The 27855-nt window shown below is 42.8% G+C and overlaps 1 protein-coding gene and 1 pseudogene across 1 annotated transcript; both read right to left on the bottom strand.

Annotated features, from left to right (window-relative positions):
• Position 1: 1 nt before the first annotated feature.
• Positions 2–27045, bottom strand: LOC133850360 (uncharacterized). The gene is made up of 2 exons (XM_062286426.1): positions 26934–27045; positions 2–503 (listed from the first exon to the last, which is right to left on the bottom strand). Exon 2 carries the CDS (start codon positions 483–485, stop codon positions 72–74), a length of 414 nt encoding a protein of 137 aa, XP_062142410.1. The 5' UTR covers positions 486–503; positions 26934–27045; the 3' UTR covers positions 2–71.
• LOC133850261 (uncharacterized) lies at positions 9982–11567 on the bottom strand (annotated as a pseudogene).
• Positions 27046–27855: the final 810 nt, after the last annotated feature.

Raw genomic sequence — 27855 nt, 5'->3', positions numbered from 1 at the left:
ATACTCCCGGGACCATCGCTGCCAGAACGCTCGCTTGAGCGACGAGACAGCTCGCCATCGCCTTAAGCAACTCAGACCCTCCTGGTCCGGGGTCCGCGATGCTGCCGGTGCCACCAGTGGTCCGCCCACCAGTAGATGCCCGGGGTTAGCGCCTCGCCGTCGTTGGGGTCTTGGCTTACGGCTCTAGCGGGCGGGAGTTGAGCACCGCCTCGACCGCCACGACCACTGTCTGCAGCTCCTCGAGCGTGAGCAGGGCGTTGCCCACCGTCCGTAGGAGTAGGTGCTTTGCAGACTTCACACCTGCCTCCCATAGTCCTCCGAAGTGAGGAGCCCTCGGCGGTATGAACGCAAATTCGCATCCGCTTCTTGATGCGAAGTCGCGAACTGCGTTCTCCTCGGCCTCGACTCGCCTCCTTAGCTCCTCCAGATGGCGACTTGCTCCGACGAAGTTCGTCGCGTTGTCGCAATGGACTCGGCTCGGACATTCTCTTCGACCAACAAACCTTTGGAAAGCCATTAGAAATGCATTAGTTGACAGATCGGATACAATTTCTAAGTGAACCGCTTTTGACGCAAAACAGACGAACAAAGCTATGTACGACTTGTACGGCGGCTTTCCGCGAATCCTATAGGTTGTCTCAACCGGGCCACAAAAATCTACGCCACAAATTGAAAATGGGCGGAGCGCTCGGAGTCGATCAGCAGGCAAATTTCCCATTATTTGCTTAAGCAACCGAGGTTTGCATTTAAAGCAACGGATGCATGATCGTACTGTCTGACGACAAAGCTCTTGAGCATTAACTGACCAAAGTCGTTCTCTAAGAATGCTCACGAGCGCTCTTGGGCCAGCGTGACAGTTGGTCAAGTGAAGGTACCTCACATAGCTGCGAGCAAATTGTGAGCGCTTCGACAAGAGGAGTGGAAACTTAGCATCATACGAAATAGGAGCATTTACCAGTCGCCCCCCGACTCGCAACAACGAAAACGAACACCAAGATCCTTCATACTCATGTATGAAAGGATTGAGTCGTTGTAGACTCGAGCTCACACGTGTACTCTTACGAACCCTTTCTATATCGTCTCTGAATTCGAAATCTTGCATTACTTCTACTTCGAAACGACCAGACGGCAATCTTTTCACATTATTTGTGAAATGATCTTCACAACTTTGTTGTTCAGCGGAAAGGACTTTGGAGGAGAGCGCACATCTTCGACAGTCAAAACTTCAGCAAGGTCTTGTCAATCGAGCTCAAACTTTCTTCCTGATAGCTCAGATTGACAGTCATCTTCTGGTGAGATTTTTCACCAGGAGTGTACCGCCCCGAGACAATCCACCAAAGGCTTGTCTTTTGGAGGATTGGACACTCTGGACCTTGCTTGATTTGGCCAACGGACAATAGATCAAAGAATGTTTCAGCGCCGATAAGAAGATCAATTTTCTGCGGTTTGTAGAAATAGGGATCCGCTAGCTGAATATTGTCAGGTATCTTCCAGCCACTGACATTTACAGTGTGATCTGGCTGATAACCTGAGATCGATTTGAGGATCCATAAATCGATCGCGTATTCATTGCAGCCAACTCGCGACTTCACCACAGTGTGTATCTTTTTCTTAACTTGAGAATTGGATTCACCAATGCCAAGCAAGCTGATGCACGAGTCTTCTCTACGCAAATGCAGCCGCTGAGCTAGTTCCTCAGTCACAAAATTAATTTGTGACCCAGAGTCCAGCAAAGCTCGGGCTAAGACGAAATCGCCTGAATTCGTCTTTATTTTGATGACTGCTGTGGCCAGGATCACTTTATCCGACACGGTCGCATGCATCGCATGTGAAGTGGATGGACGATCAGGCTCAACAGCGGAGAGACTCGGGGTGGTAACGCTCTACTATTTGTAGTCGCAGAATATATGTGCAGCAACGTATGATGTGAACGGCTGCACACACGACACTTTTTTGCCTTATATTTGGCGACACTGTCTCTGCGATGACCCTTCCGAAGACAATTTATGCATAATGCAGTTGTTTTCGCGTAGTCGAATCTCTGTTTAACTGCCAAGGCAGCAAACATCGAGCAACTCACGATGGAATGATCTTCGGAATTGCAATATTCGCATATTTGGGTCTTTTGATCAATCTTATCTTTGAGCGTCGTACACGAAAACGAGCTTTTATTAAGCTGTTTAGTGAAACGGCTTGACTATCGGACTTTGTCGAATTCTCAGCTGACAAGTGCTGATATCGACGATTAAGCACAGTTTCACACTCGCTCCATAATGGAATTTTCGTGTAATCTAGCTGCTCATCCCACTTCTTCTTTGTCATTGCATCAACTTTGTGCATGACCAGGTGAATAAGGATTGCATTTGCAATCTTCTTATCATCACCTATCGACAACAAAGATCCGTATATCGCAGAGACAGTGTCAATCAAGTTTCGCAACGCTGAAGCGGAGGGCTGCGAAATCTTTGGCAAATTGAAAAGAGCAGTGATATTTTCATTAAATATTAGACAATCATTGTCATACACTCTTTTCAAACTCGCCATTGCTTTCTCATAGTTGTCCTCGGTGACTTGAAACGCTCTCACCGTTCCAAGAGCCTCACCAGAGAGACAAGAAATGAGATGATTGAATTTCTCAATGCGCGGAATTGAATGGTCATTGTCAACAAGAGTCTCAAACAAGCTTATGAAATTTTTAAATTCGGAATACTTTCCGCTGAACTTTGGCAATGAGAGTTTAAGTAGACGGGTACGAGGAGCGGCAATCGGCTGAATCGATATATTGGCGGATGAAGTATCGGTCAACGATTTCACCATCGCCTTCAGCCTTGCCTTTGCAGTAATGCAAATCTCTTCTAACTCGCACCGGTAATCGTCATATTCGTCAAATGTCTCAATTCTGCTTTGATATTTGAGAGCATTTTCAATATGCGACGACAACATCTCAAGCCTGCACTCTAGCTCTGTCAAATCTCGACCGATCGTGTCATCGAGAATTTGATTATTAACTCTGCAAATGCTCTTCACGCAAATAGCAAGTTTCTTTTTAGAGCCTTCAAGAGTTTCTTTCGAATTCATTTTTTATGTGGGTTATTAGAGGAGACGACAAAAAAATATAAAAATAAAATACAAAATAAATCTTGTTGCTTCCAACAACAACAACGAAAAGAAAATTAAAACAAAAAATTTATTATTTTTTTTTTTTTTGGAATTATTATTTTGAGCTATTTTATTTTTTTTATTATTATTTTGTCCTAAGCTAACCACTAAGCTTTCTCGGACAATAATAGGGGAGTACACAATTCGAGGGAGCAAACAAGATATCGCACTGATATGCTCAACCAACGAATGTAGGGGAGCGAGTTCTAAGCGCTGCAAAGCGCGCGACAACGAAAAGTGCAAGCAACAACACAGACTACAGAGCGCAATGCACTGTGCAGATGCTGCCTTGCTAACGTACGTATGTGTGTATGTGCGCTGTTTCTAAGCGCGCGAAACGAAAACGAAAATGCAAGCAACAACAACACGGAGCCGAAATGCACCGGTGCAGTGTTGGCTTGCGGGTATATATGTATGTATATACGTATGTGCGCTTAGCAACAGCACACAACTTACAGCGGCTACGAATCTGGTGACAAAGGGGGCGACGAAAGCGAAAATTGCAACGAACTAAGAGAAGAAGTTCGATGCAATGGAAATAAGAATTTCCCCTAGTCACTTTCACTTAGAAAACAAAAACAATATTCTGCCTAAGCGGTTCACTTTTTAAATTAAGATATAAATTTAAAAACAAATGCTCTACTATTACGTATGTGCCAAGAATTGAAAGCGTCACTAGAATTTTGCAAATTGGCAACCAATTCAGTTGTTCGCTTTCAATTTTCGACAGTACCTGGAATTGGCGATCTGTAATGATCCCAGCCACTTTCCTCTGTGTGTTCTGCTTGGTGCAGGGTATCCTCCAGCGATGATGCAGAAAAGTCCACCGATGACACAAACACAAGTGGATCACAGCACTGGCACAAAGTCAATTGTTTGTTTATGTTTTATTTTATTTAGCGACCGGCGCGAATTTGTTTTGTTTTCTGTTTTAGATCAATCAAGCACTCGCGTTCAACAACAATTAGAGTCCACCCGGGGGCGCCATGAAAAATTACAAGAGTTTTTGCAATTAGAATTCCGCTTATTCGCGAACACAAAGACTGAACCTAATTGTTGTTGTTACAAACGACGAAAACGAAAACGGAGTAAATGATGACGCGCTGATAAGTTCTCAATTTCAACTGTGTTTATAAATCTATGCTAAGTTACATTAAGCCTAACTTAACTAGAGCGGCGAAGCGAGGCGAATTCGCTCAGAGAGCAACAAACGAAAGCTTTATTGCGCTCTCGCTTCGCCCTAATTCTAACAACTTCATTTGGTATTTCATGCTCTTAACTAATAACTATCAAATGCGCCAACATAGGCTATTTACGACCAAATTCCAAAGGAGAGGCGAGAGAACCCCACCCTGGGGAGTGCCACCTCGCACTACCTTTGTAATGGCCGCATCGCCCCACGTAGCCACCACCCGCCTGTCACAAAGAAGGCGGTTGACCCACCCGTGGATCGCTGGTGCCGTGTTAACTGAGGTAAGGCCCTTCATAATAGCGTCAGTGGTGACGTTATTGAAAGCGCCTGAAATGTCAAGAAATGCACCCAAGGCATATTCTTTATAGTGGTCTGCTTTTTCGATGGAGGCTACTAGAGCATGGACTTGCCCTTTGTGTACGCATGCTCATTTGGGGACAACAGATGCATTGAGTTGCTTCTGATGTGCAAATCAAGTAGCTTTTCCAATGTCTTTAGCAGGAAAGAGGTTAGGCTGATAGGCCGGAAGTCATTTGGAACCACATGACTGCATTTACCCGCCTTGGGCAGGAAAATGACTTTCGAGGTCCTCCAAAGAGTGAGGATATGACCCCATGCGAGGCACGCCGAATAGATGCCCGATAGCCACGGAACAATCGTGAGCTTGCTAGCTTGCAGCATTGCTGGCGAAAGTCCATCGGGACCTGGCGACCTGACCTTCGCAAAGGAGTCGATAGCCCAAATTATTTTATTAACTGTAATTAGACCGGCAGGGGGTCTCATAACTGGGAGACTAGGAAGGAGCTGCCAGACACTGTTCTCCATTCCAATACATCCCGGGAAATGAGTTGAGAGCAGTGCTTCAAGAGTTTCAGCACTACTCTCCGTCCACACTCCATCGCCCGACTTGAGCAGACTAGGACTGGAAGCCTGCTTGGACAGCAGCTTCCTCAGTCTGGAGGTGTCTTTGATGTTGTCCAGGTCTGAGCAAAAGGTTCTCCATGAAGACCTTTTGGATGATCGGATCATCCTCTTGTAAGACTTTAGGAGAGACCTGTACTCGTCCCAGACATATTCGTTGTCCGCCTTCTTAGCAAGTTGAAACATGCTAGTAAGCTCCCCACGAAGCGAAGAGAGATCTGGGTTCCACCAGGGTGGCTTCGATCTTCTCGTCGGTCTTGAGAGCCTACAGGATTGGCGAAACGCTGAAAGTAGTCCTGCTGAGAGGACATTGACATTTGTTTCTAGATCCTGTACCGAGTTGATGTTACCCGGCGGACCAAGAGACTTGGAAACAAGGCTAGAGAACTTCGCCCAGTTGGTATTTCAAGGATTTCTGAACGGCTGAGCTGCAGGTACCCTATTAAAAGGAATGGTAAACTGAATGTACTTATGATCCGAGAAGGAGGGTCTATCCAGGACCCTCCACTCTTCTACATTGGTACACTCAGTCGCAATCGTTAAGTCCAGCACATTACAAGAGGTGGGACCTACATAGGTAGATACCTCACCTGTGTTGGCTAGTCTAAGCTTATAGTTAAGGATAAAATCAAGAACTGACTCACCCCTGTCGTTAATGTCGGGACTTCCCCATACGCTATGGTGGGCGTTGGCGTCCGTTCCGATTATAAGATGCTTTTTGGAGGAGCAGACCATGCCCACCAGCCTCCGCAGCTCGTCAGGTGTGGTTTGCCAGCAGCAAACATCCCTCACGGCTCTCCAGCACCACCACGGTAACATCGTCATTGCTGTAATTAGGTAGTAGATGAGCTTTTAGCCCCTTTTTTACAAGGATGGCAGTTCTCGATCTACTTACCAATGTCGGGACGTACAGATCGTAGTTAAGCAACTTAAGCCCAGCAACCGTGTTGCCCGACGCTATCCACGGTTCTTGGACCAAAGCCGCGTAGGCGGACACTTCCTCCAGGGCAAGGAGTAGCTCCGCCGAAGCCGTTTTGGACTTATGGAGGTTGAGTTGCAGCACACTCATTAGAGGTTAGCAAACTAGCGGGGGGGGGCCCGTCTGCATGGACAGTTCCTCCGCCACCTCCTCCGTCTCATGAGTCAAGCTGAGGTGCTGGGTGGCGTCGGTCACGCTCTCAAGACCGAGATCTGCCTCAACCTCCCCTGACCTCAGCGTGTGTGTCCTTGTCATTCGGATGACGTTTTTTTGAGGCGAAGGTACACGCTCCCTAAGCCCCATGCCATCTTCCCGTTGCGTTTATATAACAGATCCTCGGCCTCCCTTATTGATCTGAATGATGACGTGCTGCCCACCACTGGGTAAAGGTTCATCAACCTTCAGCACGGACCAATCACTCGTCGGTATGGCCGGGTTCTGCTTTTTAAGCAGCTGAAGCGCCCGCTCGCCCTGCACAGCTATGGGGAAAAGGACTTTCGCCTTCGGCATGAACGGAATATTTTTCCTGTCCACCATGTCCAGCTTGGCCCCCTCCCACAGTCCGTCCAGCTTGGGTACGGTCGCTTGCAGCCACTGCAATGTTGGGTCGTCCTTGCATGTCAGGATCTTGACACCATTCATCCAGCCAGTGCCTTCGAATGTAGGCGTTGGACTGTCTGGGACATGTTCCATCCTGACAAACAGTGCGTCGACCAGCTTACTATAGGTCAACCGCCACCGCTCAGCAGACATTTTCCCGTTAGGGTCCCCTCTGTCTATGAGAGCAACGGCGAGATGCCGCCTGGCAGTTTTAGCGACCGTTGTCTGACCCTCTGTTTCGTCCTGTTCGAGTCCGTATTAGTGGAGCCAGGTGCTCGCAGCCTCGTGCTCACTGAGGCCCCTTGCTTGGGACTCTCAGCAGACCGTTGGCGCATGCTTGCCATGGACTCCACCTTCTTGTTGGCAGGGCCGGAAGAACCGGTCTGCACTTTAGTGCTAATTTGGTTTTCCCGCATCCACGAGCTGGCCCAGGCAAGCCTCTACTGATCCTTGACGGACAGGTTTGCTACGCCAATGAGTCTTGCGTGAATGCGGGTCGCCGCCTTATTTTTGGCTTCTCCTTCAGCCCCCGCCCGGCTGCGCAACCTTGGAGGTGGTGGCGATAGGCCTGGGTGACTGAAGAGGAAGACGTTCCCCCTCCACCGTAGAGATTGGCACAGCGCTCTTTTGGTCCGTGTCGGTTAAGACCACAGCACCCGCGCGCACCAACCTCGAATTTTTGGTGGCAGTGTTGTTACAACTGATTCGGCCTGCTCCCGCCGCATCAGAGGTGTGACCGCTGGCGACACGCAGAGACGATATCTCCCCCCCGTGCCCGCCGGTGATAGCAGTCACGCCTTCCACCGACGTTTGAGCTGACATCCCAGCTCGAGTTGATTTGTTTATATGCGCCATTACTGAGACATAATTGGATAATTTTATTCTTGGGAGCCCCCCATAGCGTTTTCAGTTTGACCGCCAGACACCTCGTACCATGGATTCTGCTACTTATCTCCAGACAGATGCCCGAAAAATAAGGAACAGAGTCCTCAGCTAGGATCTGCAGTGCCTGAAACATCGACGTACAGTAGAGATCTGCTACCCGTTGACAATGAGGTAATACAGATCCTACCCAGCCAGCACCCTCGGGGAGGGTTCAGCAGAGGATTTTTGCCAGCCACGGGCTATAGTAAGTACAATTAAATATTTTCAAGTTACGATTCAGAGGACAAGAGCATCACATTTGTCACATCATACGTACCTCTTCAACTAATTTTAAAAATTAGCCATTCAATAAGTTTTCAGAACCAGTTCGTTTTCAGTTCAAAATACAGACAACTGAACTGTCAATCGAAAAGGAAAAATACTTTAGGAAAAAAATACAATAACTCAAGCCGATAGAATTTTTGATTTATGAGATTAATAACTTGGATAAATGTTTAAATAAAGACGTGAACAAAGAATATTTCAATTTTGGCTTATTACTTTCTACATCTTTTCTATAAGTCCGTTATCAAAATGTGGCAAGCCAGAGGTCCGGAGAAAATAAATAAAAGTTTTAAAACAAAAGCATAAGATTCAGGCGTCGTTTCAGGGAAATATGGAAATAATAGTGGACAAGCCCAGTGACGAAGGTAGAGGATCGTTTAACGATGGAAATGTGGCTAGAAAATTTTTCTCTGATTGGCTTTCGACCTATTGAAAACCTTATCCATTGTTGTGCAACTATAATCCAAGCTATTGCCTAGGGGTACAAAATTAATTTGGACAAATTTAATGAATATGCCATCGATACTGCTAAGCAATTGATAAAGGAGTATTCATGGTACTATTTGCCAGCTACAGTCCATAAGGTGTTAGTTCATTGATCTTCACTTAATGAGCATGCACTCGTATTAATCGGATAGCTTTCCGAGGAAGCTGCTCGTCGAATAATAAAGAGTTCAATAAATTTGGCTTTCATGTAAAGTCCTCTGGTTTCCCCATCAAGTAAGTAGGATACATCGAACCATAATTAAGACAATTATGAGTTTTCTGCGGTGGTTTTAGATGGTGAGCGACAGTTCCCTTCATCTGACGGTTGCTTAACTTTTTCCAAGACATATTGATCTTATGTTACACAAAATAATTCCATTTCAAATGGACTAGATTTCCGTCAACTACTTGATTGTCTAAAGGCCACCTTGTCTTCTATTTATTATTATAAAGTCTCTGGGTTCATTACAGCCTGTAACGTTATCAACGAAGAGATAGATAGTATTATTGGCCAAGATGAAGGCTATAGGGTCCTGAAGGGCGTTCGCACGTCTCCAGCTCACTGGGAAGCCCAGAAGAAAGAGGTAATGGCGATAATAAGGCAGTTCAGTCTACCAACCTTTTTTATCACCCTGTCAGCTGCTGAGACACAGACGGAGTTGTTAGTTTTACTGAAGAAGAATGTAGATGGGTAGCAAGTTAGAGAAGCAGAAGCTTTGAATTCTAGTTTTAGTGAAAAGGGGCGTTTGATTAAGTCAGATCCTGTACCTTGTGTAGGGTATTTTGATTTACAGGTCAAGTTTTAACAATTATGAAGAAAAAGGGGTACGTTTTCGAAAATCATCCCATTGTTATGCCTCTGTCATTTAATATGTTGACCAATTCGTTACCACAGATGAAGCGGATACTAATATAGTTAGTTCAGTTTGTTTATTATTATATTAGAAGCAGAATCATGGACATTTTTGTATGCGTGAAGTAAGGAGAAACTTTATATGTCGGTTCGGTATTTCAAATTTTCCCATACCACAAACAGAAATTCTTCAGCTATTGGCTGAAGACTCTGAAATCTTTTCAGTTTTTCTTTTGAATTTGGGTGTTGCAGTTATAATTAGGCAGGTAGGTAGTGCCGACTGTCTCTACTAGGGGTGAGTAATATACCGTTGCTATACAGGTGAAAGGTATTTTCGTCTCAGAAGTCCCACAGTATGGATCCATTTTTGGCAAAGCCAGCAGCATCCTCGGTGGTAGACGTGAAAAAGTTCGTTATGGCACGGCGAATCGAAGTACTTCTTGCGGAGTCGGGATAACGCTTGACATCTACATAGAAGATGCTCAAGTGTTTCCTTAACTCCGGACGCGTGTACCAGACTAGTGAATTTCACCCATTTCGCGTTACGGGTATTGAACGGCTTAGCCGTAGAAACCCTGTTTAATATTTTATTCTATTGCGCGAGTATGCATCTTAGTCGTAATACCATTAGAGTACTATATAGTTTGTAGTGGTGGCGAGTGTTTGATATTTGTTCACAAAGAAGTAATCGACATGCGATACTCCGAAAATGGTCATTTCAATGGCTATTGTCTTGGCAAAGAGCCGTGACAATGTGAAATGAGGTGGCGAAAAACTTAATATAACCCTGATCGATGGCATGCTTGAAAATCTCAGCAATGCGCTGTTGCTTGGCGGGCTGTTCGAAGGGCTTGATGTCCCAGACATCGGTGAGCACAGAATTCTCGACAATGCCATCCAGGTCGGCCATCTCATCGTCCTCAATCAACGACATTGGCAGCGATTCGATGCCCATGCTGCAGCCAAAGCGACCAAACTGCTTCAGCTCCTCCTGCAGCGAATCCCACGAAATCACAGCCTCAGCATCGCCGCCCAGATCCGTGATCAGCGACTGTGCGCTCTCCAAACACGCTCGCAACAGTTCATCGTAGTGCTGCTCGCGCAGCTCCTGTCTGGTGCACGAGTAGATAAAGAAACTAATGTCCAGCGCCAGCGATGAGCAACGTGCCAGCTGATAGTCAATGATAATGATCTTCTCCGGCTTGCCCGCCTCGCTGTAGTGCGTGAGGAAATTGGGAGTCCAGCAATCGCCATGCCCAAAGACACTCAATTTCGAGCGTGTGCTCACCAGATTGATCATGTCATCGAAGAGCTGCGGTTGCAGAAAATTGTTTGCCAACGTCTCGTACTTGGTGTTAGGGAGCGTCTTCTCAACCGCATCGCTTGCGACCTTTAGCGCCAGTTTCAGGAATCCCGTGTACCACTCACGGGTATGTTCACCGTAGTAGGTCTCCTGCAGTGAGCTGGCTGCTTTCTCAAAATTCTCTGGGTCCAGGGCATGGAAAGCGAGGGCAACACCATGATGAGCGTCCTAGTGTGCGCAAGGTCAGCAGTGAATCCTCCAAGGCAATGTAGTTCATGCGAATAGGCGCCCGATAGCCACGGAATCCCACATCTTCGAGAGCAACGAAATCGTTGACACCGTCGCAGACAGATGCCAGGCACTTGGGATACTCGACGAAGGGATTCTTGGGCAGCGGTTGACGTGACTTCTGAAAGGTTTCCACAGCGGGAATGACCTTGGTGTAGAAATCGATTTCGTTGCGGAAAAAGTCGACGGAACGGAAAAGGCGACGACGGTGCAGATTCGCTGGCATGCCCTTGACGATCACATTGACCTCTAGCTGCTCGCCCTCGGGCTCCTTGATGCCGTACACACAGATGCGAAAGACGCGACTCAGATAGGAGACGCCCTTCTTGCCGCCCTTGCCAAACTTGTAGGAGGTGTGCTTGGTGCCGCCGGCATTCTGAATGATCCATCGAGGGTTGCCTCTGTGAACTTGGCGGAGATGTCGGCGAACGTCGGTGTGCTCATCTTGGCTACTGCATTCCTACTGTACTGATTGCCTACTATAACTGTTTTGTTTTTGTTGAATCTGCGATAAGATCAATTTACCGGCGATTGAGCTACGTGGTCCAAACAAACTTATGCGACACTCTCTTTGCGAGCGTAACTCAATTGACGAAAAGCAAACTTGTGGCCTTGCCGCCTTAAAACATTAAACTGCATGTATGATTAGAGTATGAGGGTATGTTCAGGACTCTCCACTCTCCTTTTTATTAATGTCAAGGACATTCCCAAACGCTATGGTGGGAGTTGGCATTTGTACCATTTATTATTTGCTTTTTGGAGGAGCAGACCATGTCCACCAATCTCCGCAGCTCTTCCGGTAAAGCGGGTCCGTCGTGGGGTAAGTAGCAGCATACATTCTTCACAGCTCTCCAGCACGGTTAGATCGTCAATGCTAAAATTAGGTAGTAGATGAGGTTTTTACCCCTTCCTTACAAGAATGGCAGTTCTCGGCGGGACGTATAGATTGTAGTTTGATGACTTCAGCCACGGTTCCTGCACCAAAGCTGGGTAGGCGGACCTTTCCTCTTCTTATTAATTTGAATGATAGCATGCTGCTGTAAAGACTCATCAACCTTTAGCACGGACCAATCACTCATCGGAATGGCCAAGTTCTGCTTCTTAAGCAGCTTGCAGCGCCCGCTCGCCCTGCACGGTTTTAGGGAACACGACCTCAGCCTTCGGCATGGACGGAATGTTATTCCTGTGCACCACCAGCTTGGCACCTCCCATAATCCGTCGAGTTTAGCGACGGTCGCATGTCAGGATCGTGACACCATTCATCCAGCCCGTATCTTCAAAATTAGGCATTAGACTGTCTGGGGCATTCTCCATCCTAACAAACAATCCGTCGTCCAGTTTACTATGGGTCAACCGCCACCGCTCTGCAGACATTTTCCCGTTAAGGTCCCCCCCCTTACGATGAGAGCAAATGTCGTTGCTTTTTGCTGTCCGTTTGGTTCTTGTTGGTGGAGCCAGGTGCTCGCAGCCTCTTGCTTGGGACTCTCAGCAGACTTTTGACGCTTACTTGCCGCAGATTCCATCTTCGAGTTGGCAGAGCCGGTAAAACTGGTCTGCACAATATTACTATTTGGGAGGGTTCTAATTTGGTTGTCACGCATCCACGCGTTGGCCCAGGCAAGCCTCTCCTTATCTTGGGCAGACAAGTATGCTACGCCACTAAGCCTTGCATGAATACGGGCTGCCGCATTATTTTAGACCTTCTCCTTCAGCCCCCCGTGCCCCGCAACCTTAGAGGTGCTGGCGATAGGCCTGGGTGACTGAAGAAGACGTTCCTCCTCCACCGTAGAGATTGACACTGCGCTCTCTTGGTCGGAATCGGGGAAGACAACGACACCCGTGCGCATTAACTTCGAGTTGTTGTTTGTGACAGTATTGTTACACCAGTTTTGGTCTGCACCCACCGCATCAGAGGACCGCTGGCGACACGTAGAGAGGATCTCCCCCCGGAAAGTTTTATTTCTCATAATTTGTTACTACTAAAGCAGCTGATTTGGGTTTTAATCAGAAATCAACAACGCGAAAAAATGCCTTTCCTATTTTCAGTTGCATTTTTCGAAGCTAATAGAATGCAAAAATTAATTGATTTAAGAAAATCTACGAATTTAAGATGCCATGCATGTGCTTTTAAAATGTCTTTCGATCGGTAAGTCGTATTTACCGCCACTACAAATTTTTTCTAATGTTCATAAAAATAAAAAATTATTCATTGCACTTATTTAAATATATTTATTGGTCATACTTTTTTAAAATTTCGTCGACCTTCGAGAGAAGCTCCTTCCATCTTCTTGAAGTGGTCAGACATTGTTGCACTCAACTTATTTATGATCTCCAATTGAGCAGTGCGCAGACTTTGCAAATCAAGAGTTGCAGCTGTGCAGTCTCTAATTTTTTTGTCTCTATTTCAGCTGTCTCCTTATCCTCTACTTCTTCGATTGCTACCACGGTGGATGGAGCACCAAATCTTTGGACCCTTTCGTAAAGCCCGCAGGGCTTCGCAACGTCCTCCTTCATGATTGATACCTATGCTGGGAGTAAGGACCTCCCGCCCGTAGCCCTGATCTCAGCCTTATTTTGGAAAATTTTTTTTCGTATATCCGGCTTCCAGTTACACCAAACCTGGAATATATAAATTATGCTACATCAGTTTGATATTAATCTGGGGATCCTCATAAATTTTTTTTACCCTGCCAAATCATTGATTGGAGGCCCAATTGCGTTCAAGGCGCTGCTGAGCTTGCTCTTTTTTGCCTCTGCAACCACACGATCGCCTATGACAAATTGACAATTTGGGTTATCTTGCATGAAATTCAGGATGATTTCATTCTGCAATGTTGCTTTATGCTCTCACCTGCAAACAATATAATTGTAACTGAAAAATTACAAGAGTTTTTGCAATTATTAATATTCCGCTTTATTCGCGAACAAAGACTGGAACTAATTGTTGTTGTGACAATACGAAAAGCAACGAAAACGAAAACGGAGTAAATGACGCGCTGATAAGTGTTCGATTTCAACTGTCTTTATAATTCTATGCTAAGTTACATTAAGCCTAACTTAACTAGAGCGGCGAAGCGAGGCGAATTCGCTCAGAGAGCAACAAACGAAAGCTCTATTGCGCTCTCGCTTCGCCCTAATTCTAACAACTTCATGATACTTCATTTACTACTTCTTGCTCTTAATTATTATTACTCAAATGCGCCAACACCGGCCCCGATGAACGGCTGTGCCTTCATACGATTGGCAGAGGCGCCAATTTGTGTACTGGCCGTTTGTATAGCCCTCCTGCGCTAGTTCGCACGTCTGCGACGCGCACCGCCCCGTCCGCTCCTCTCCGGGTACACCGCCTCGACTCGACCCACTATCCACTGCATCGGCGGCTGGTTGTCCTCTGCGACGACGACGAGCTCTCCGATTCGCAGATTTGGCTGCAACCGGTCCCACTTGGCCCGTGCCTGCAGGCCCAGCACATACTCCCGGGACCATCGCTGCCAGAACGCTCGCTTGAGCGACGAGACAGCTCGCCATCGCCTTAAGCAATTCAGACCCTCCTGGTCCGGGGTCCGCGATGCTGCCGGTGCCACCAGTGGACCGCCCACCAGTAGATGCCCTGGGGCTAGTGCCTCGCCGTCGTTGGGGTCATTGCTTACGGCTCCTAGCGGGCGGGAGCTGAGCACCGCCACGACCACTGTCTGCAGCTCCTCGGCCGTGAGCAGGGCGTTGCCCACCGTCCGAAAGCGTTGGAAAGCCATTAGAAATGTGTTAGTTGACAGATCGGATACAATTTCTAAGTGAACCGCTTTTGACGCAAAACAGACGAACAAAGCTATGTACGACTTGTACGGCGGCTTTCCGCGAATCCTATAGGTTGTCTCAACCGGGCCACAAAATCTACGCCACAAATGGAAAATGGGCGGAGCGCTGGGATCAGCAGGCAAATTTCCCATTATTTACGTAAGCAACCGAGGTTTGCATTTAAAGCAACGGATGCATGATCGTACTGTCTGACGACAAAGCTCTTGAGCATTGACTAACCAAAGTCGTTCTCTGAGAATGCTCACGAGCGCTCTTGGGCCAGCGTGACAGTTGGTCAAGTGAAGGTACCTCACATAGCTGCGAGCAAATTGTGAGCGCTTCGACAAGAGGAGTGGAAACTTGGCATCATATGAAATAGGAGCATTTACCAGTCGCCCCCCGACTCGCAACAACGAAAACGAACACCAAGATCCTTCATACTCATGTATGAAAGGATTGAGTCGTTGTAGACTCGAGCTCACACGTGTACTCTTACGAACCCTTTCCATATCGTCTCTGAATTCGAAAACCTGCATTACTTCTATTATTTTGCTGAATGCTTCTTTTAGTTCTGATGCCGTTGGAACCAGTTCAAATTGAACTGTTTTGTCTTGCATCTTCGAATGAAGCGGAACACATAAGCGAACACTCTCAACAGACTTGTGTGCGACGAAAAACTTTCGATCGAGTCCACTAGATCTGACTTTACCACTATAGCTGTCAGTCCAACAGCTGTTTTCCGCACTTCCAAATTGCGCGTCTCTTCAGAGACGAAGTGGTGGTTAACTGGCCATGCGTCGTGTGGTTCCATCAAGAATGACGGACCACTAAACCACATTGACGCGCACAGTTCAGTCACATCGCAACCTCTCGATACAATGTCTGCGGGGTTCTGCTTAGTTGCAACATGACGCCATTCCACGCTCTCTGACCACTCTTGAATCTCGGCCACTCGATTCGACACGAATGTCGCGAGAGTGGAAGGATGTGACCGGATCCAATGAAGAGTGACTTCCGAATCTGACCAAAGAACCGTCCGTTCAATTGGAGATCGGATCAGCCTTCGGATGCGGTGGCAGAGTTCTGCAAGAAGGTGAGCTGCACACAACTCAAGTCTAGGAAGAGTCTTAGTCTTGAGGGGAGCTACTTTTGATTTTGAAGTTAGTAATGATACTTTACAACCTTCTGCAGTTTGCGTACGAACGTAAATACACGCCCCATACGCTCTTATTGAGGCGTCGGCGAAGCCATGTATCTTTATCGGTGACGTAGGCTCTGTGAACAAATATCGTGGCACTTTTATGTTCTGCAATTGTGTCAAATTTGACTTCAATTGCTGCCACGATGTATCCAAACTCAATGGTATGGATTCGTCCCACTCCAACTTTTGAAGCCAGAGCTCTTGAAGCAGTATCTTTGCTTTTATAATTAAGGGACTCAATAGCCCAAGCGGATCGAATAACCGCGATGTCACCGAGAGAATGTTCCGTTTTGTCGCTTTAAGACCCATGAATGAATCGTCGATCCGGAATTGGAACACGTCTTCATTTGGCAACCAAAGCACACCTAGAGTCTTGGTTGCGTCAGTCTCGGAGATCGTTATCGGCTTTGGTGTACTATCTGATTCGGAGAACCCAGGAGCATTCGAGAACCACTTCGCAAGTTCAAAACCTGCTCCTAGCAGTATCTGCGACACTTCAGACTTAATTGTCTTCAGGTCCTCGACGCATGCGGCACCAGTCAACATATCGTCTACGTAGAAGTCTTGCCTGATAACCATGCCATAAGCTGCCATGGGGTGCGAGGATTTCGCAATCTCGCTCAGCTGGATCAAACACCGTATGGCCAAGAATGGCGCTGGCGCAGTGCCATATGTTACAGTATTTAATCTGAATAATCTCAACGAGTCTGATGGATCTTTTCTCCACACTATGAGCTGATAGTTTCGATCTGCCTCGTGCACCATAACTTGGCGGTACTGTAGTATGTGCATATATTGGGAGAACACTGTAATGAATAAAAAACATTTAAACAGCAACACTTTGTTGCTTTACATAGTATGCGCACATCTCGAGGGAACACTGTTCCAAAATATGAACAGTTAATCAGCGACGCTTTCGTTACAGTTAACTGCAATACTTTGTCGCTTTACACTCCGGCTCGAGTGCATGCATATGTATATGCACATAAGACTCTCTCTCTCTCTTGCGAATATGCTTTGTCGCATATTCTTAGAATACATAATATATAAAATGTAAATTCATAACTATGCAGCAGCTTCGCTGCCGGCATCGACGGCTTCACCGCGTGCTTTACTAATTATGTACTTAGGCTAGATCATGCTTTGATTTTTTTCCAATAAATTATTATCAAAGCGAAAACCAAAAGCTACAGACGTGCCAGTGTCTCAATTAATATTCTCGACACGTGCCTACTGGAGACAAGTACAGTCATCCCACATGATGACCAAGACGGTCATCACCACATGGCGACCGTGACAAATTGAAGTTGCAAATCTTCAACAAATTCGACGCTGGGACAGGAAAGGAAACAGGAGAGGAACAAACTGCAATCCAATCTGGAAATAAAAATCACACGCAGTGAGTAAAGTGTTATGTGTGCGAAGCGGAGCGGAGTAGTAAAACGGTTGAGGGCAAGAAAAGCCCAACTGTTAAAACTACTAAGTACAGACTCTTTACCTTGGGATAAATCAGTCAAGGTACACGCAGAGGTTGAACACATTAAAGAACTATTAAACAACCGCAAAGACAAAACCGCGCACACATACACCTACCATGCGATAAAAAATATTGCAAAACAACCAGATAAAACTGTTCCACCTCAAAAGCAAGAATTGCCACAACGAAAGAAGACCTGTCCTGCCGACTGCGAGGGACCATCATATTCAGCGAATTGTTACTACACCTGTGCAGCCAGCACCGGTGCCCCTCCAGCAACGTAGAAGCAGCCTGTGCAGCCAGCATCGGCGCCCCTCCAACAAATTTGAAAGCAGCCTGTGCAGCCAGCACCGGCGCCCCACCAACAACTTTAGAAGCAGCCCGTGCAGACAGCACCGGCGCCCCCTCCAACATCGAAGCATCCAAAACACAGCGCTGCCAAGAGCGGAAAATTTTTGTTTTAATGCACTGCGTTGCATATTTTTTTTTCTGAATGCACTACGATGCATATTTTTTTTTATAAATATTAAGAAAAATTGTAAAATTGAGCGACATTAAAGTTGCCCGATTAGAGTATGGCCCGAAAACCATACACAATTAGGCAGGAAATAATGTAAAATTAAAAAAAAAGCAAATGAATAAAATACAAAATTAAAAATTATATATATATATACACGTCTGAATAATTTCTTTTAAAATGAAATGGAATGGCAAAATATTAACGCCGTATTAATAAAAATAAAAGAAAATTTCGACAAGTCATACAAGTGTCTAGCACAAAACAGAAATATATCGAAGGAGACAATAAGTAGACACGCAACAATACTAGTTGCATGTTTTAATCAAGCTCGTTCACTTATACACGAAAATAAAGAAAAGTTAGATTCTAGTCACTGGTCGTATGTTTCACGATTCTTTCAGAGATTAAATACAAACTTGAACAGTATTAAATCAAAATATTCGTTAGATATAACTATACCTTCAATTTTGAATACTCCAGTGTTAGGTGAAGAACAAACAAATACAGACTTAGAGACAATAATTGAATCTGAAATCGCGAGCGGTTCAGATAAATATATAAAAGACTTCTTTTATATTTTATAGGCGATCTTACGATACCAGCAGTAATTACACTAGCCGAACTATCCGATTCGGAATCTGAGTCTATTACTGATATAAAAAATCTAAATATGGCCATGACACAAGTTGAATTCCTTAAACTAGCCTCCTCACTCATTCCAGAGTTTGACGGAAGGTCTGAAAATCTTCAAAGTTTCCTTGATGCTCTCAGTTTAGTGGATTCACTAAAAAGAGCACATGAAACTATTGCAGTCAGTCTAATAAAAACTAGACTCAAAGGCCATGTTCGAAATCTAATAAACAATGAACAAACCATAATCACCATAGTCGACAAATTAAAAAGCGGTATAAAAGGCGAGTCAGCTAAAGCATTATCTGCTAAATTATTTAATCTTCAGCAAAAGCACAAGTCAGCAAGTCAATATATTCAAGAAGTTGAACAATTGACAAGGGCTTTGCAATCAGCGCATATGATTCACGGCGTACCGCAAGAATATGCCGAGGAACTTAGCCTTCAAGTTGCTGTAAAATCAATTACAGCAAACAGCACAATTGACGAAGTTAGATCTGTAATGAAATCACGTAATTTCAATACAATGAGTGAAATTACAACTGTTTTCGTCGATAGTTGCACAGACGCAGTAGGACATCCAAATACGGTCCTATACGCTGCACAGCAACATAGATATGGATCCAGTCGAGGGTATAACCGCGGAAACTATCGTGGAAATTACCAAAACAATGGAAATAGATACAACAATAATTATAACAATAATGGCAATAACAGAAATAGAGGCCAATTTAGAGGAAACTCTAGAGGCCGTGGTAATTCAAACAGGGGCCACAACAATAATAATGGCAATAATAATAATGTGAGAATTGCACAGAATGCTTCGGGAAACGCACAACAGCCCTTAGGTACACAACAATAAACTATAAAAGGTTCATTCGATTAATCTTAGTGTAAATATATTCGTACAATTCACAAACGTAGCAACAGACAATAAATTAATATTTTTGATAGATACTGGTGCAGATATTTCTTTGTTAAAAGACAATTCTGACACTTTTAATAATATAAACACTGACAACAAAATTAATATTCAGGGAATCAATCAAGGACTAATTCAATCTAAAGGACTGGCATCTTTAGAAATACAAACTACTAAATATATAATTCCACACAACTTTCATATTGTCGAATCAACTTTCTCTATACCGTGTGATGGAATTTTAGGAATAGATTTTATTAAAAAATATAATTGTCAGTTAGATTTCACACCATCAAAACATCTACTCATAATAAGACCAGACAATCTAAACTATCCTATATATGTTCCAATAAATTACAGCTCTGGTAACAATACAATAGTACTACCAGCAAGATCCGAAGTCGTCCGCAAAATCGAGTTAGCTTCAAATGAAGATAGCATTTTAATTCCGAACCAAGAAATTCAACCTGGTATATATGCAGCAAACACAGTCGTAACAACTGCAAATGCATTCGTCCGTTTACTAAATACAACTAGTACCGACCAAATGATTAATATAAACAAGTTGAATTATGAACCATTAGCAAATTACGATATATCTGAAATAAATAACGAAACTAGAACGAACAATGTAATGTCAAAATTAACTAAAAATTTCCCTAAACTATTTAATAAACAATTAAAAGAACTTTGCTGTAAATACACAGATATATTTGGACTTGATACCGAACAACAACCAATAATTTTTATAAGCAGAAACTAAGGTTAAAAGACGATGAACCAGTATATATAAAAAATTATAGAAATCCTCATAGTCAAAAAGACGAAATTCAAGCTCAAGTCGATAAATTAATTAAAGATAGAATAGTTGAACCTTCAGTCCTCTTTTACTAGTACCAAAGAAATCAATAGATAATGAAAAGAAGAAATGGCGATTAGTAATTGACTATCGTCAAATTAATAAAAAAATTACTATCAGACAAATTTCCACTTCCAAGGATCGATGATATCTTAGATCAACTAGGAAGAGCAACATATTTCTCTTGCCTTGACTTAATGTCAGGATTCCATCAGATTGAGCTGGATGAAAACTCTAGAGATATAACGTCATTTTCAACGAGCAATGGCTCTTATCGCTTCACGCGATTGCCATTTGGACTAAAAATAGCGCCAAATTCCTTCCAAAGAATGATGACTATCGCATTCTCTGGACTTGAACCATCACAAGCATTCCTTTATATGGATGATTTGATAGTAATCGGTTGTTCCGAAAAACACATGCTCAATAATTTAATTAGTGTTTTTGACATGTGTAGGAAACACAACTTAAAACTGCATCCTGAAAAATGTTCATTTTTTATGCATGAAAAGTCACATTTTTGGGACATAAATGTACAGATAAAGGAATCTTGCGTGATGACAAAAAGTTCGATGTCATATTAAATTATCCAGTGCCACATGACTCTGACAGCGCTAGACGTTTCATTGCATTTTGTAATTACTACAGACGATTCATCAAAAATTTTGCCGATTATTCTAGGCACATAACAAGATTGAATAAGAAGAATGTTCCATTTGAGTGGACTGATGAATGTCAAAATGCATTTGAATATCTTAAAGCTCAATTAATAAAGCCAACTCTGTTACAATATCCAGATTTTACAAAAGAATTTTGTATAATTACAGATGCTAGTAAGCAAGCCTGTGGGGCAGTGCTAACACAAGCCCACAATGGAACTCAACGTTCAGTAGCATACGCATCGAAAGCATTTACCAAAGGAGAAAGTAATAAGAGCACGACGGAACAAGAGTTAACAGCTATTCATTGGGCAATTACCAAATTTAGACCCTATATCTACGGAAATCATTTCATAGTAAAAACAGACCATAGACCATTAACATTTTTGTTTTCAATGACAAATCCTAGTTCTAAATTAACGCGTATGAGACTTGAATTGGAGGAATATAATTTTACAGTAGAGTACCTAAGAGGCAAAGATAATTTTGTAGCCGATGCATTATCACGGATAACAATAACAGAACTAAAAAACATACAAAATAAAATCCTGAAAGTCACTACCAGGTATCAAAGTAGACAAAATCCCTGCGCAGGAAAAGAAAAATAGAATTGCCAAGGCAATCTACTGAAAAAGCTTCTCAGCCCAAAGTATATGAAGTCATTAACAACGACGAAGTACGAAAAGTAGTGACCTTGCATGTAAAAAATATGCTATGTTTTTTTAAACATGGTAAGAAAATAATTGCAAGATATGATGTTAGCGATTTATATACCAATGGAACTCTTGACTTAGGTCAATTTTTCCAAAGGCTTGAAACGCAAGCCGGTATAAATAAAATCAGCCAACTCAAATTGGCACCGTGGGAAAATATCTTTGAACACGTTTCAATTGATAATTTCAAAAATATGGGCAATAAAATATTAATTTCATTGAGAGTAGCGCTACTCAACCCGGTGACCCAAATAGCAACAATAAAAGAAAAAGAAGCTCTATTGTCTACATTCCATGATGATCCAATACAAGGAGGTCACACAGGCATCTCAAAAACCTTGGCCAAGGTCAAAAGACATTATTATTGGAAAGGTATGACTCGAGATATTACTGAGTACATTCGAAAATGTCCAAAATGCCAACAATCAAAAGTGACAAGAAAAATAAAAACTCCTTTAACAATAACTGATACGCCAATACATGCTTTCGACAGAGTGATAGTGGATACGATCGGTCCACTACCCAGGTCTGAAAATGGAAATGAATACGCAGTAACATTAATTTGTGATCTGACTAAATATCTAGTCGCGATTCCAATTCCAAACAAAAATGCTAACACAGTAGCAAAAGCGATTTTTGAGAATTTTATTCTAAAGTACGGTCCAATGAAGACGTTCATTACGGACTTGGGAACAGAATACAAAAACTCCATAATAAATGATTTGTGCAAGTATTTAAAAATAAATAACATAACATCAACTGCACACCACCACCAGACAGTTGGAACAGTCGAAAGAAGTCACAGAACATTCAATGAATACATACGCTCATATATATCGGTTGATAAAACTGATTGGGACGTATGGATCCAATATTTCGTTTACTGTTTCAACACAACCCCATCTATGGCACATGACTACTGTCCTTATGAACTTGTTTTCGGTAAAACAAACAGTTTACTAAAACATTTTAATAGCACAGATAATATAGAACCTTTATATAATATAGATGATTATGCTAAGGAAAGCAAATATAGATTAAAAATAGCATATAAAAGAGCTAGAATTATGTTAGAAGAAGCTAAGAGAAAAAATAAGGAATTATATGATAAAAAAGTAATAAACGTAGATATATCGGTAGGAGATAAAGTCCTACTTAAGAATGAAACAGGACATAAATTAGATCCAACTTATTTAGGACCCTATAAAATAGAAAATATAGAAAAGAATGATAATATAGTAATTTCCGGAAAAACTAGAAAAAAAAACAAATAGTCCATAAAGATAGGTTAAAAATTTTTAATTCATAAAAGAAAAAAAAAAAGTAATTTTTAAGCCAATTATCCAAAAATATGAAAAAAAAGAAAACCATTTTTTTGAAGAAATTATACAAGATGTGTAAATATAAATATAAATATAAATATATTCTTTAAAATAAAAACGTAATTAATAAATTTATGTAAAATAGCTCCACATTGTTACGCTATTTTTCAAAAGGAGGGAGATGTAGTATGTGCATATATTGGGAGAACACTGTAATGAATAAAATTATTTAAACAGCAACACTTTGTTGCTTTACATAGTATGCGCACATCTCGAGGGAACACTGTTCCAAAATATGAACAGTTATCAGCGACGCTTTCGTTACAGTTAACTGCAATAATTTGTCGCTTTACATTCCGGCTCGAGTGCATGCATGTATGTATATGCACATAAGACTCTCTCTCTCTCTCTTGCGAATATGCTTTGTCGCATATTCTTAGAATACATAATATAAAATGTAAATACATAACTATGCAGCAGCTTCGCTGCCGGCATCGACGGCTTCACCGCGTGCTTTACTAATTATGTACTTAGGCTAGATCATGCTTTGATTTTTTCCAATAAATTATTATCAAAGCGAAAACCAAAAGGTACAGACGTGCCAGTGTTTCAATTAATATTCTCGACACGTGCCTACTGGAGACAAGTACAGTCATCCCACATGGTGACCAAGACGGTCATCACCACAGTCATCTTTTTGATGTCGGCCGTTAATGCATATTTATGCAATCGAAAACGAAGCAGAGTCGAAAACAGCTCTTCTTGAATGGTCGGCCCGACCATAAGAATGTCATTCAACGCCTTACATATGTGTCGAAGTGCGACACGAAGCATCAAATACGACCCTCAGCTTTGTCGAAGTGCTTTGGGGCCGTAGTACACATTGGTGCGGAATAACATAGTGTGGTGTACTTGGAAGGATGTGACTCACTTCGGACATGTGGCCCATTTCTACATATTCTTCCATAAATTCCAAGTACATTCGCTTTAACTCGGGATCTCGAGTTAAGCGTTTTTCAAGCGACAAAAACCGCCGTTTAGCAACTTCAAATGAGCACCCAAGCTGGTGCGAATCTGATTTGAACGGCAGTCTTACTTCGAAACGACCAGACGGCAATCTTCTCATATTATTTGTGAAATGATCTTCACAACTTTGTTGTTCAGCGGAAAGGACTTTGGAGGGAGAGCGCACATCTTCGACAGTCCAAAACTTCAGCAAGGTCTTGTCAATCGAGCTCAAACTTTCTTCCTGATAGCTCAGATTGAGAGTCATCTTCTGGTGAGATTTTTCACCAGGAGTGTACCGCCCGAGACAATCCACACAAGGCTTGTCTTTTGGAGGATTGGACACTCTGGACCTTGCTTGATTTGGCCAACGGACAATAGGTCAAAGAATGTTTCAGCGCCGATAAGAAGATCAATTTTCTGCGGTTTGAAGAACTAGGGATCCGCTAGCTGAATATTGTCAGGTATCTTCCAGCCACTGACATTTACAGTGTGATCTGGCTGATAACCTGAGATCGATTTGAGGATCCATAAATCGATCGCATATTCATTGCAGCCAACTTGCGACTTCACCACAGTGTGTATCTTTTTCTTAACTTGAGAATTGGATTCACCAATGCCAAGCAAGCTGATGCACGAGCCGCTGAGCTAGTTCTTCAGTCAAAAAATTAATTTGTGACCCAGAGTCCAGCAAAGCTCGGGCTAAGACGAAATCGCCTGAATTCTCTTTATTTTGATGACTGCTGTGGCCAGGATCACTTTATCTGACACGGTCGCATGCATCGCATGTGAAGTGGATGGACGATCAGGCTCAACAGCGGAGAGACTAGGGAGTGGTAACGCTCTACTATTTGTAGTCGCAGAATATATGTGCAGCAACGTATGATGTGAACGGCTGCACACACGACACTTTTTTGCCTTACATTTGGCGACAGTGTGACCCTTCCGAAGACAATTTATGCATAATGCAGTTGTTTTCGCGTAGTCGAATCTCTGTTTAACTGCCAAGGCAGCAAACATCGAGCAACTCACGATGGAATGATCTTCGGAATTGCAATATTCGCATATTTGGGTCTTTTGATCAATCTTATCTTTGAGCGTCGTACACGAAAACGAGCTTTTATTAAGCTGTTTAGTGGAAACGGCTTGACTATCGAACTTTGTCGAATTCTCAGCTGACAAGTGCTGATATCGACGATTAAGCACAGTTTCACACTCACTCCATAATGGAATTTTCGTGTAATCTAGCTGCTCATCCCACTTCTTCTTTGTCATTGCATCAACTTTGTGCATGACCAGGTGAATAAGGATTGCATTTGCAATCTTCTTATCATCACCTATCGACAAACAAAGATCCGTATATCGCAGAGACAGTGTCAATCAAGTTTCGCAACGCTGAAGCGGAGGGCTGCGAAATCTTTGGCAAATTGAAAAGAGCAGTGATATTTTCATTAAATATCAGACAATCATTGTCATATACTCTTTTCAAACTCGCCATTGCTTTCTCATAGTTGTCCTCGGTGACTTGAAACGCTCTCACCGTTCCAAGAGCCTCACCAGAGAGACAAGAAATGAGATGATTGAATTTCTCAATGCGCGGAATTGAATGGTCATTGTCAACAAGAGTCTCAAACAAGCTTATGAAATTTTTAAATTCGGAATACTTTCCGCTGAACTTTGACAATGAGCTTTTAGGCAGACGGGTACGAGGAGCGGCAATCGGCTGAATCGATATATTGGCGGATGAAGTATCGGTCAACGATTTCACCATCGCCTTCAGCCTTGCCTTTGCAGTAATGCAAATCTCTTCTAACTCGCACCGGTAATCGTCATATTCGTCAAATGTCTCAATTCTGCTTTGATATTTGAGAGCATTTTCAATATGCGACGACAACATCTCAAGCCTGCACTCTAGCTCTGTCAAATCTCGACCGATCGTGTCATCGAGAATTTGATTATTAACTCTGCAAATGCTCTTCACGCAAATAGCAAGTTTCTTTTTAGACCCTTCAAGAGTTTCTTTCGAATTCATTTTTATGTAGGTTATTAGAGGAGACGACAAAAATATAAAAATAAAATACAAAATAAATCTTGTTGCTTCCAACAACAACAACGAAAAGAAAATTAAAAAAAAAATTTATTATTTTTTTTTTTAATTATTATTTTGAACTATTTTTTATTTTACTTAATTTTAAATTGTCCTAAGCTAACCACTAAGCTTTCTCGGACAATAATAGGGAGTACACAATTCGAGGGAGCAAACGAGATATCGCAATGATATGCTCAACCAACGAATGTAGGGAGCGAGTTCTAAGCGCTGCAAAGCGCGCGACAACGAAAAGTGCAAGCAACAACACAGACTACAGAGCGCAATGCACTGTGCAGATGCTGGCTTGCTAACGTATGTATGTGTGTATGTGCGCTGTTTCTAAGCGCGCGAAACGAAAACGAAATTGCAAGCAACAACAACACGGAGCTGAAATGCACCGGTGCAGTGTTGGCTTGCGGGTATATATGTATGTATATACGTATGTGCGCTTAGCAACAGCACACAACTTACAGCGGCTACGAATCTGGTGACAAAGGGGGCGACGAAAGCGAAAATTGCAACGAACTAAGAGAAGAAGTTCGATGCAATGGAAATAAGAATTTCCCCTAGTCACTTTCACTTAGAAAACAAAAACAATATTCTGCCTAAGCGGTTCACTTTTTAAATTAAAATATAAAATTTAAAAACAAATGCTCTACTATTATGTATGTGCCAAGAATTGAAAGCGTCACTAGAATTTTGCAACTTGGCAACCAATTCAGTTGTTCGCTTCCAATTTTTCGCACAGTACCTGGAATTGGCGATCTTTAATGATCCCAGCCACTTTCCTCTGTGTGTCTTCTGCAGTTGCAGGGTATCCTCCAGCGATGATGCGAAGAATCCAGCGATGACAACACAACACAAGTCGAATCACAACACTGGCACAGTCAATAGTTTATTTATATTTTATAAACGACCGACGCGAATTTGTTTTGTTTTTGTTTTCTATGTTTAAATCAATCACTCGCGTTTAACAACAATTAGTGTCCACCCGGGGGCGCCATGAAAAATTACAAGAGTTTTTGCAATTATTAATATTCCGCTTTATTCGCGAACAAAGACTGGACCTAATTGGTGTTGTGACAATACGAAAAGCAACGAAAACGAAAACGGAGTAAATGACGCGCTGATAAGTGTTCGATTTCAACTGTCTTTATAATTCTATGCTAAGTTACATTAAGCCTAACTTAACTAGAGCGGCGAAGCGAGGCGAATTCGCTCAGAGAGCAACAAAACGAAAGCTTTATTGCGCTCTCGCTTCGCCCTAATTCTAACAACTTCATGATACTTCATTTACTACTTCTTGCTCTTAATTATTATTACTCAAATGCGCAAACAGTAACTTCTCTTATTTTTTTAAGATTTTTAACTTACATTTGGAAAAAAACATTGATACGGCTATCAGCTGTTTTCCACAACAAAGGATTACCATCTTTTTAACCGATTTCATTCCGGTCCATTTAAACAATTTTTTTATGCGCTTTTAGCATTTAAGTAATAAAACCAAACGGATTAATTTTTAGAAAACAAATTTCATACAACTTTACCAAATTTAATTTATCGGTCGCTCACGAAAACGAACATTTTTGTTTTGTTTTGTCAGATATTAGTTGTTTTAAAAAATTTTCAATGCCTAATTGATCGTCTAAAGTTCTTAAATTATTGTCAATAAA

This window comes from Drosophila sulfurigaster, chromosome 2L (assembly GCF_023558435.1).
Source record: "Drosophila sulfurigaster albostrigata strain 15112-1811.04 chromosome 2L, ASM2355843v2, whole genome shotgun sequence".
Lineage (NCBI taxonomy): Eukaryota > Metazoa > Arthropoda > Insecta > Diptera > Drosophilidae > Drosophila > Drosophila sulfurigaster.
Note: the sequence above shows the minus strand (reverse complement) of the source record. Positions and strands in the feature narration are given on the sequence as shown.